The sequence below is a fragment of the Haliotis cracherodii genome, unplaced genomic scaffold (assembly GCF_022045235.1).
Source record: "Haliotis cracherodii isolate W230 unplaced genomic scaffold, xgHalCrac1.p SCAF_18, whole genome shotgun sequence".
Classification (NCBI taxonomy): domain Eukaryota; kingdom Metazoa; phylum Mollusca; class Gastropoda; order Lepetellida; family Haliotidae; genus Haliotis; species Haliotis cracherodii.
In genome coordinates, this window is record NW_027266273.1 from 14219727 (window position 1) to 14232185 (window position 12459).

Sequence of the window (12459 nt, forward strand, 5' to 3'; positions counted from 1 at the left end):
TCATACCAAAAGACGTTCTGTCATCCCCTTAAGAGGAATAATTAACCAATTACCAACATATCACAATAAGCGAAATAACACACGGGTTATGTGAGAATGTTGAACTGGACAATGCTTTAATAGCAGCGGACCGCCCCTGTGGTCTACTGGACAGGGCGTCTGCGGGCAGTGCAGAAGGTCGGGGTTTCTAGCCTTTAGCCGAGTCATGCCAAGAGACGTTAAGAGATGGTACTTGTTGTTTCCCTGCCTGACACTCGGAGTCAGTATACTGTGTCTGAATGGGGTATGAGCCTTTAACTGCGGCATGCAATCTCAGCGGCCTAGCACTGTAAGACCGACATAAGTTCGAATGTGTACAAGCAGCCACACACACATGGATCCACGTCGCTATAAAATTGCAATGACCTTGAAAGCGACGTTAACCAGCTCTCACCTCACCTCACCTCACCTCACCTCACCTCACCTCACCTCACCTCACCTCACTTCACTTCATCTCACCTCACCTCACCATCATTATTATCAATATCGTTTATTAGTTTGATTATATTAGTTTAACTATATTAGTTTAGCTATATTGTTTTTACCCTCTAGACCCAGTTTATCAACTTTCCACGCCAACACGGGCTTTGAGCAATTAAGGTGCAACCGCGTGATTGATCGCTGTTTAACTATATACATCTGTTTTGTGCTGAATGTCCACATGATGGATGGGCCATAGATCAGATCAGTGGGAGGATTGTCTGTATGTTGCCATGTGTTAGCTAGTGGATATTCCTTTTCTTTTCTAAATGAAACATGCGCAACAAGAACTATTGGCATAAATGTTTATTTAATCGCGTATGCCATGTTGCAATGTCTATTAAGCCAGCGAGAATTTGGTTTTGATGGAACGAGGGGTTAATGTTAAATATAGGGAATTCTCAGCTGTAATCAAATAGCACTTAGTCAGACATATACCAGTAACAGTATTCTCACGGTGAAGTTCAGTATATAATAGGTTGGTGGTTTAAGGTGGTTGGCAGTGGTTAACAAAGATTTACAGTGGCAAGGGTCCTAAAAAATATATATAAAGCTAGGTCACAAAATAGGTACGTACATATTCACGCATGCCATCGTGGCTGACGGAACCCTGTTTAGTTGGTCGTGTACAAAGATTCTATCGTGATTAGTTCAGAGAGTTTGCGGTCATGGATTATATCACCATCTACGCGTTCTAACAAATCTCACACAGAAAATCATTCAGAATAATAATTGATACATTATTTTTCAATGTAATCTGCTTTGACTCGTCCAGTGATGTTCTAGCTGTGTGAGTGAGTGAGTATTGTTTTACGCCGCTTTTAGCAATATTCCCGCAATAGCACGGAGGGGGACACCAGAAATGGGTTTCACGCATTTAATCGAACCCGTGTTTTTGGCGTGAGGAGCGAACGCTTTGACCACTAGACTTCCCCATCGCCCCTCTAGCCTTGTTATCCCTGCCCTGTGATGTCTTCATCTTAGTACCCAAGACGGTCCAGATGGAGGCAACTGCCATGTTAAAACTCTACAAGCAGGTGTCATGTGAATTCAGGGAAGAGAAAACATGAGCAGTTGCTTGGTCAGGTGAAAGGAACACGGGGACGAAAGGCAAAGCTTGCGTCTACAACTCCCGCCACTGCAACTCTGACTTGTGCGTAGGTGCATTGTTCTAAGCCAATAGCACACGGAGCCGAGCTTTCCTCGAAGTTTATCCTCTCACAGCTAATGTAGTTCCATGGCATCGTATTGCCCACAGATGGTCTGATCATGAATGATTAACTCTCTCTTTACCGTCCAAAAATTGTCAGCTGAGACCACCCACTTGTACGTCTTTCAAGGGGATGAGGCCACGTTACCCCTGTTTCAACAAGTGAATGGGTGAGTAGAGTTTTACGCCGCTTTTAGCAATAGTCCAGCGACATCACGGCGAGGGAACCAGAAATGGGCTTCACACATTGTACCCATGTGGGAATCGAACCCGGTCTTCGGCATGACGAGCGAACACTTTAACCACGAGGCTACCCCACCGCCCCTCCATAAGTTCTTACTCTGGATCAAAGTAATCACCCAGGTCTTATCCTGGGTTACAATTCACATGAAACATTCAACAAGATTCAGCTTGCTTCATGTGGCGTATGGCAGTTAACGGGCCTCAGACGCCAAACTGATCCGATCCCAACAGTGTCAGTGACACGCTGAATTCAAATTGTAACTTATACTCCACTATCCCACACAACAACCTTTAAGGACATTTTCACTTAAACGTGGTGACCATAGATATAGTTACATCTTCAAAGTTTCGCAACAATATGTGGAATTATGGACCTCCTCGTTGATGTAGAATCTGGGATTAGGACCTTTAGGCAAGAAGCAGCCATTTCCTAGTGCAAAACTTGTGCTCCTCTCTTTGTTTCGTTAGACCTACGAGACAGGAATTCTTCTCAAGTTGGCAAAATATTAACAAGGGCATTTGACCAAGAAGTTTCATATTTATATCTATGTATAAAGAAGGATGACTTCAACTTACCAAAAGTCTACGTTTTCTTTATGTCGCGCAAAGTTGCACCACCTTCAGCCTCGGGGGTCTAAATTTCACATGACCGCCTCCGTGGTCTTGTGGTGCTCGGCATTAAGGGGCTAAAACAAGGACTGGTCGGCTCGGAGTCAGTATACTGTGTCTGAGTGGGGTATTCATGTTAAACTGCGTCATGGTATCTCAGTGAGCTAGCACTATAAATCGGCATCTGTCCGGACTAATACAAGCAGCCACACAAACCCACACACGTACATGCACGTCGCTATATAAGTGCAATTATCTTGGACGCGACGTTAAACCCAATTTCACCTCACCTCACCTAAATTTCACATTGTTTTGCGTACAATCACGTCACGAATTCAACGAGCGTTATATGGCTTTGGTCAACAGTTGTTTAATCAAGGTTAAAACATTCAAGGCATTAGTATAACCGCAAAAAGGTTTGTGGTCGACATGTGGAGGACATTTTCAAATGTGAGTGACAATAATGACATCCGATGCATTTTTTTATCTTGACTTGTACCATACGTTTCCGTGTTTGTTAAGAAAAACAATTGAATTGCCTTTGCATGTGTTTGTGACAAATGTCACCGGGGGACAGGATAAGCTGAGCTTTGTGTCAACGCCTGGAATCCATGAAGGTTTTTGACACTTTTTAAAAAATCAGAAGCAATTATCAGTCTGCAACTTGTGTCACGTGCTCTGCTATGTGTATTGTTCCTACACGTTTTGAAACCTCATATTACACAATAAATACTCATACCTATGATACAACATTTCGATTTACCGCCATATTGTACATGTTGTGAAAATATCAATTCTAACCCCGCGCTAAATAACATGTTATTTATATAGTGATGTCATGTTACATATATGGTGATGTCATGTTATTTCCATTGGTGTTTTAGGGCGGTCGGGTAGCCTAGTGGTTAAAGCGTTCGCTCGTCACGCTGAAGACCCGGGTTCGATTCCCGACGTGGGCATACTGTGTGAAGCCTATTTCTGGTGTCCCCCGACGTGCTATTGATGGAATATTGCTAAAAGCGGCGTGAAACTCACTCACCCCATCGGTGTTTTTCATTTTAACCAATAAATACAGTATTTCATCCTTAGAAATACAATAAAGGCACATACATATATGCTCCAATTTCTTCAGATTGTGTCTATTCGTTGCCACGGCATAACGGTACGCCTCTCTCACCTTTGTTTAACGTTACCTTGCACTACACCTCCGACGTCACCATCTCGAATTTCCGGGAGCCATGTCTCCTTCGACGTTGTTATGGGTCAGATGTTGGCATTTTCCTTCATGAAGTTCATTCCCCCATTATCCTCAACAATATTCATCAAGAGCAAAGCTCATATTTCTGTGTCTTTCGCAATAGGTTTTGTCCACTGTTAAATTTACACTTCACTTCCTCGTTCTACCGTTTGGCAACGATACAACATCCGCATGACGTGCACATCACGCTTTCCAGCTGCCTTCGCTAAACAAAGATTCAAATTACGGATCACTGCAACCAAAGAGCAATATACTTTTTTCATAAACTATCGGATGCATTTGATAAATGCAACTCACGCCTGTATCATTTAGGTTTTCTTTCATCGCCGTGATCATCGACGGTATTAAAGCCATCCTACGTCCGTGTAGTTTACAATGATAAATCGGCGATTATACTTCCTTGGGGACATTTGAACTCCATATTCTAGATTGGACAGGGGGCTTCGGCTAAAATACATCAATCATTCTTCGAATATAAAACTTGAGTCAAACTGCGCTTTAATTCAAATTAGTTATAGCCCATTGCTCAAATATCTAACATGTGTATAATGTTCCTCGAATATTTACTGCAATATTTGTCAGAACTAAAATTATTTTTCAATTTGATGTGACAATCCCGCTTCACGTTGACATAGTTTATAAGAAAGAGGACAGGCCATGCGTATAATCTGAAAGGGTAAACAGTCACCTTGTTTCATCTCTACAATGTATTTTCATGAGATTGTTGTTTGAAACGCTTGTGACATTCACGGTTATGGAGGCGTTGAATATTTCTTGACGGTATTGTTCATACGAGTGCGCCATGCTTTGTACAAAATAACTAATTGGACCCTGCAATTGCCGAGTTCGTGCTGGTTTTATGAATAGCTATTACGAACCAAATATTTTGCTTCTAAACGATTCCGGGGTTGAATCCCAAAAGAGCTGCCACGCGATAAATATGTATAGAAACAGGAGCATCAAGAGCAAATACTAACGGCACCATGTGGACAGTCAATTAAAAAAACAACTTTTCAAATCCATTCTCCATTTTCAGTATTTTTTGTAGTTACGTTTTATGTGTCCACAGCTGCAACTTATTCTAAAATGAGCATTTGGAAAGCAGATACTCTAGACATTTAACGATAGCTGTTCGACAGTCTATTGTCAGTTATTTTCACTCGATTTGTCAGAACCCATTATTACGATTAGGACTGGATTGTGGGCGTACTCATGTATGAACCTACGTCATCAATATTAACGTCAATAGTTCTCATGATAGGTATGTTGCAAACGTGGCATTACATTGGAGGTAATTAGGCATAGCTTCTTCCGTCACAATTTTATGTACTCCCCAGGGAGTTGATAATGAAAGGGAATTCACTTTTCGTCTCAGTTGCCTATATCATTGCGACCACCGTGTTGACAAAACATTATACGGGTGTACATATTTATAAATTTATTAATTATATCTATTATATTAATCATATTTATTATAAATGTTTATCATGTTTATTATGTTTACAATGTGTTTAAATCCTAAACGGAATACACCTGGTGTGTCATATCTAAACACGTTTTGGGTCTAAACATATGAAACATACACATACTTTAAACATGTTTGGAACACCTGGTGTCATCACTATTTGATAGTGATTCATAAACATATGCTCATTTAGCAGATATTTCTATTGAATCTGGAACGGGTTTCGGTATTTACAGTGTTATTTATTAATGACATTTAAGTGAACGAATGGGATTTTTCACCGCGGACACCAATTTACCAGCTATCACAAGACGTACGTAACTAATACTGAAATCAATTGTCCCTACCATTGAATAATATCATGGCGTAACGCAACTAAATCTTCGGTGTTTTCTATTACTTAATGAGGCCATCTGTCCCTACCGCTGTAGTTATTCATTTGAGAAAAATAACCCTAGCTTCAGTTCCTGCAAGGAACACGAACATTCGTCAAAGCAATTCGCTGTGCACAGTTGCGTCCCTTGGGCTTGCCAGGAGCCTATGATCGTGGGTTCTAATCGGTTAGGCCTGATTATGCTTCTAAGTTTGTCAGCCCCATTCCCGTGCTGGTTTCACCAAAGATAGAACTTAAAAAAAAGATTTTAAAAAAAAACAATCAAAGATAGCACCTCGTGGTATAACTGAAATAATATACAAAGCGGTATTAAACTCACTCACTCACTCACTCACTCACTCACTCATGTGGCCTGTGGCGTGTGTCAGATGAAATGGCCTACTGACCCCAAACTGATCTCCACAGTGTCAGTAACTTGCTGAATTAAATATTTCGGTCAGTCACAACTCACTCACTCACTGTTCACAGATCCCCGGCGCAGGATGAAGGAGAGTTTGGTGTTCCTGGTGTTCGCAGTGGCGGGTTCCTGTGCAGGCATCTTCTGGACCAACAGCAAGGACAACGACTACCCCCGCATCGGCCGCCGTAGCTTCTACACCGCCAGTAGTGAAAACACATACCCCCGGATAGGTAGGAGTGGAGGGGTGGAGGACACGTTTAGGGATGGGATCGAGAGACGGGCGTCTTTCTTCACCCAGAGTGATGAAAATACCTTCCCCAGGATAGGCCGAAGAAACAATGACGGAAGCGACGTCAATAAAGTAGAAGCCAAACTCCAGATTCCTAAGGGATCTCCTTACCCAAATAGTAATGAAGACACTAAGTCACTGACAAAACCCCAGACAGGGCTTGGAACATCGTTCAGTCTACCAGCGCCCATTCTTTTCTTTGCCTGGGACGCTAATGGTAAGTAGAATCATTTGATAATTGATGTCTAATAGTTGACGGAAAAACGTCGACATGTCTTTGTTATACATCACTTTGTGGTCCCTCTGGTGATCGAGTATTGTCTTTTTGGAAGATGGTCATTGCGTCCAAGGGTTCCATTTCCCACAGGTCTACAAATGTGCAATTCGTCAAGTGGTTTTATGTTAGCTTCCGTAAACGTTTCCTAGCCTTTGGGGATCCCGACTGTCCTTGGTGGGGGAAACATATTAAATCTGTTTGTTTGTTTGAACCAAGTCAGCAAGTCCATCCGATTCCGTTTGTCGCATACCAATTCTAACCAGGGAAATTCACAGTAGATTAAATCTGTATTCTACCATGATCTTGAAGAATTTCTGAACAGTTGAAACTTGCAGGTTTTCGGTTTCTACAATACTCAAAGATGTGTGCCACCAGATCTCTTTACAGGAAATACAATAGAAATTGACTAAAAACGTGTATTTCAAGTTTTTTGACATCAGAGAGCTTGAAAACTGTTGCGTCATATTGTCCTACTTTGAAACCGATGCTGTTTCAGTCAATGTCCTAAAGAATTCGCGTTTAATTTTGTCATGATAGAATTAAACATTTGAAACCTAACGCAGCGGGTCTTACATTTCAAATGTAAAACCTTTCATCAGGTCTCAGGTTGTTCACATTGACACAAATTGATGTATGCCATAGATAGATAACTCATCGGATTCCTCTTGTGTAATTCCTATTCTTTGAATGACATTGTTATATACTTACTACAACTGCTCCTCAATAACCGTGTTTGTGTTAATATTCAAGGTGGGGATTTCCGCTATCCAAAGTGTGCAGTGAGGCCGTCTTAGTGTTGATAGTCATTTTGGAGACATAAATGCGAACCGTCATTCATGCGAACAAAGACGACTCGCAGTTTTCGCATTTAATTCACGCTTGGGTTAATTTCAAGATTTATAGTATCTGATGGTGATAGTTGTACCGCTTTCACAGGGCAAAAGTGGTGTGTGTCGTTGATAGACATATACATGTGATAGTTGTACCATTTCGACAGGGCATCATGCGCACTGTCAAAGACAGGGATATTGTAAGAGATTAACGCAATGGCCGATCGATCGCATCCAAACGTTGGCGAGATATTGAAATCTGTAATAGCAGAAAAGGTACAGGTGACAGCCGTCAATTATCCACTTGGCACCGTTTCTCCTTACTGTGCAACCCACGTGTTCATAAAATGGACCGAGTTGCCCACATCGGATTGTATTCAGGGAGTCATCCTCATTTAAATACGGATAAATATTTATAAAGCTTGTAAATTCTTTTAACACCCTTAAAGAGGCTGTAAATAATGTTGATGTCTACCATAAGAAATAAACGACTCGTGGTCGTTGTTTGGCTACATTAAAACACTGGAGGGAGAATAAACCTCTCACGGCTGCGCCCCTCGTAGTGTATACTCCATGCAAGGTTTTGTTGTACAGTACACAACTCGTGGTATATTTCTTCCATTTAGAGTGCAAAACACTATATAAAACAGCAAAAACGTTTACGTAAACTGGTCACTCATAGTTAAAATTACGAAAAATAATGGATGCTTATAATACTGTTAAAGGGGCGGTCGGGTAGCCTAGTGGTTAAAGCGTTCGCTCGTCACGCCGAAGACCCGGGTTCGATTCCCGACATGGGTACAATGGGTGAAGCCCATTTCTGGTGACCCCCGCCGTGATATTGCTGGAATATTGCTAAAAACGGCGTAAAACCATACTCACTCACTCACTAATACTGTTAAATACAATGAGGCAACTGGTTTTGCATAAAAGAGTATTCGCTGGACATACTGTCCTTCAAAATATAAAAAGGTCCTTTTTAAAAATAAATCCTCATTGCAGAGAAGATAGATGTTTATCTCTATCAATAATCTTAGGCATGTGCTTTCATGGCCCACGCACACTAACACGTGTTTCTGGAACAAAAGTTAGAAACATGTCCACAATCAAAGCGTATCTCCGTTGTACGATTCCGACTATTTCTTAGCATGTGTTTATGAATCGAGATATATCAAACAGCGATGGTATCAGGTGTCCGCGAAACTCAGCGTAGGCATGTCAATTGTTCACCTGAAAAAATAAATTGTGCTTGACATAAAGGGAAAGTTGACTTTTAAAAAAACTGAAGTCATCCCATTTGTCATGCATGTAGAGAGTGTTTTGTAGCTCTGGATAAAGAGGCGGCCATGTACATAGCAAAGGCTTTTCTGTTATTAGTTTGTGGAGCAAAACATTCTGAGATTAAAACACCGAACTTTAAAGCGTATACTCATTTCAAAGATTTAGCAGTTAATGAAGAACGAAGTGTTTCGTTACTTTCATGTTTTATTGATAGAAAACCATTTTTGATAAATAATTTCTTTTGTGATCATCAAAATACTGTATCCGAGCTGACCAGTCCCTGTTTTTTACCCCTTCAGGGTAACAACAAGTACCATCTTGTAACCTACAACCTTCCGCTGTCCTGGCAGAGGCGTAAAGACACGATCTCGAAGATCCGGGGTAGAATAGGTCTTCAGCAACCCATGCTTGCCGTAAAAGGCGACTATGCTTGTCGTAAGAGGCGACTTACGGGATCGGGTGGTCAGGCTCGCTGACTTGGTTGATGCATGTCATCGTATCCTTATTGCGTGGATCGATGCTCATGATGTCAATCACTGGATTGTCTGGCCCAGACTCGATTATTTACAGACCGCTGTCATATAGCTCGAATATATTTTAGTGCGGCGGTAAACAACAAACAAACAATCAAACTCTATCATATTTACTTCAGAGGCGGTGGGTTTATACTAGATCATTGCACAGATTCGGCCAGACCTAGAATGTTATTATATTTTGTGTTAATTAAGGAGTTCGAGTTTATGAGAGTTCATTGTAAGCAGTTTTATGTGATATATAAAAAAATAATTGGTTCTTATTTCCCACCAGGTGATGACAGTTTATCACGTGAAGAATTCGTCAACGGAATTGCTAACTCGAGGAAACGACGCCATCTTGTTTAGGTATTTCCTTATTTGGGCAACTACAGCATGGACTGTGCGATGACCTCACGTGGTGACCTTACATTGAGCCGTGAACCAGATCCCACTGCTGACAGTCGTTAGGAAACGGAAAAGCCGTGACTCAACAGTTGCTATAGCAACAAACCAACTCTCAGATTCATAATGATTCAGATTTAATCGTTAATATACTGAAAACATAAAAAGGTATTTTTGTGTTATACATATCGCATCAAGCATATTTCGCTTTCTACAAATCATCAAAAAGAGACAGCAAAAAATTCTCACAAAGGTTGATGTTTATATTTTCTTGAGAAAAAATATTAAACATTTTTTTTCCAAACGTTCATGATCAGTACTCGTCTTTCAGTCAGAGAGCTGAACACATCCTGCATGCATAGTACGTAAATACTGACATTTCTGATGTCTCTCATAGATACGTCAAACACCCAGTCCTGAAATAACCTGTCAACATGTTGTCATGAGGGGAAGCTGGGCGATCAATACGACGTTGATCCGACGTCACATTACGTCATTTCCTGTCACGTGATGCATTAGGTACATTATTATATACGAACACAACACCCTTAGACGGGCTTAAGAAAATATTGAATCTTCTCAAGTTGATGGACAGTGATATGTAGTAATGCTCTTCTTTCTTTCGTTGTTCCTGTGTGAAGTCAATGCCTGGTGTCCCCTTCTCAAAGAGGAATAAAACCTCAATCACTCACTTACTCACTTGTCACACACGCCTTGATCAGTGTATTTAGGGGGCGGTCGGGTAGCCTAATGGTTAAAGCGTTCGCTCGTCACGCCGATGACCCGAGTTCTACTCCCGACATGGGTACAATGTGTGAAGCCCATTTCTGGTGTCCCCCGTCGTGATATTGCTGGAATATTGCTAAAACCGGCGTAAAGCCATACTCACTCAGTGTATTTAGTGTTCAAACTGTATCTTGTTACACCTGACAATCCACCAAGACACACATTCACTCCCTGTCGAGGATATATAGAGGCCATACTGCCAATACAACCTATGAAAGTCAGTTACAAGAAGCAAGATTTACTGTGGTTAAAATATTAAAAACGACGGATCATATAAAAGCTAAAACAAAAAAATGACATATTATGTTCGGCGTACATATGTCATGGATGGGTGAAATGGTTTCAGCTCTGTCACGGCATGTCGGCTTGAAGTGTGATTGAAGTCCAAAGAAAGCAGACCGTTCACCGTTACCTCTGTGGTGAAAATAGTCATGGTGCTGATAGAACAAGAAGAAGAATGCAGTGTTTCTTTGTGATGCGATGCATTGTGGTACCATTTCACACACGTCACATTATGACAGAGTATTGCCGACAGATCATGAGAATATTTGTGTTGATGTTTGCTCCCAGATCCAAAACTGTGTTTGGAGTTGCCCCACCACTGATAACGACCTTTACACCTGCAGTGGCGTCTTCTTCACGGTACAACCACCTCCGTGGTCTAGAGGATGGAGCGTTTCCCCGTTTCTTTTACCCAGCCTGGTGCTCGGCAAGGAGTGGTCGGCTCGGAGTCAGTATACTGTGTCTGAGTGGGGAATGTATGTAAACAGCGGCATGGTATCTCAGTGAGCTGACACTATATCTCCGGCATTAGTCCGCGGTAGTACAAGCACCACACACAAACGTGCACACACGTCGTTGTAGAAGTGTAATAATATTGAGCGCGACGCAAAACCAAATTTCACTTCACCTCTCTACGTTCTAGTGTCTGTGTCAAGTTCAATCAAGTTCTAGACGATCTAATTAGGGTTCAGAGTAAGAGAGGACATGCCTGGTATTTGTTTCTGTAGTTCTAACACAACGAGATGATTCACTTTGATTTGGAGACGAGAAAAGTACTGTTTGAATAAATCCATCACGCTGATCTAACCTAATAAATGACAGTGCCAAAAGTGCTATAACAGGCGCACTGTGAATCAACCCAAAGTGAGTGAGTGATTTGGTTTGTCAGTTATATCCGCTATAGAGATCAGCTGGGGGTATCCATGTTAAATGCGGCATGGTATTTCAGTGGTAAAGAACTATATACAACTGTATTAGTCCGAACTAGTACAAATTGACCACACACGCGCGCACACGCACACAACAAACACACACGTGCATGTACATTGCAATATGAGTACAATAATCTTGGACGAGACGTTAAACCCCATTTCACATCACCTCACCGATTTGTGGGACGCAATGACGCAGGTTGCAGGTGCCAAAGTGAGGCACGGTGGCCAAGTCGTCTAAGGCGCCGTTATTCACTGTGCAGAGTTGCGTCCGAACGCCCCTTGGGCACGCCAGAAACCAATGATTGTGGGTTCGAATCCCGGTTCGCCCCAATTATGTTTCTAGGTTTGCCAACACCATACCCGTGCTCGTGGGTTTCATCGATGTGGTAAACGTCTGAGACCTGCATCACTTCGGGCTTTCCTCCCACATTAAGCTCACTCGCCGCGATATAACTGGAATACTGTTAAAAGTGGCGTAAAACCCAACTCACTCACTCACTCTTTCACCAAAACCAACGACATGTGTATATTTTCCCCAAACAAAGGCTTGTAATCTGGGATCTGGGATTCAAACCCATTATCATTACCCATCGTATTACTGCTGCTCAGACCCAAAGTTTAGTGTGTTCACGATTTGCAGTATTGTTTGTCTTGTTGAATCGTGAAGATCCGGGTAGAATAGGTCTTCAGCAGCCCATGCTTGCCGTAAAAGGCGACTATGCTTGTCGTAAGAGGCGACTAATGAGATCGGGCGGTCAGGCTCG

At 41.8% G+C, this 12459-nt stretch overlaps 1 protein-coding gene across 2 annotated transcripts in view; it reads left to right on the forward strand.

The window, feature by feature from the left end:
* Positions 1-10000, forward strand: part of LOC139465295 (HCS2 neuropeptides-like) — a 61217-nt gene extending 51217 nt beyond the window's left edge. For both annotated transcript variants that reach the window (XM_071246978.1, XM_071246977.1), the window contains exons 2-3: positions 6167-6604; positions 9583-10000. In XM_071246978.1, coding sequence (XP_071103079.1) covers positions 6181-6604; positions 9583-9656 — 498 coding nt within the window. In that variant the 5' untranslated portion in view covers positions 6167-6180 and the 3' untranslated portion in view covers positions 9657-10000. The remainder of the gene's footprint in view (positions 1-6166; positions 6605-9582) is intronic.
* The last annotated feature ends 2459 nt before the right edge of the window (positions 10001-12459 follow it).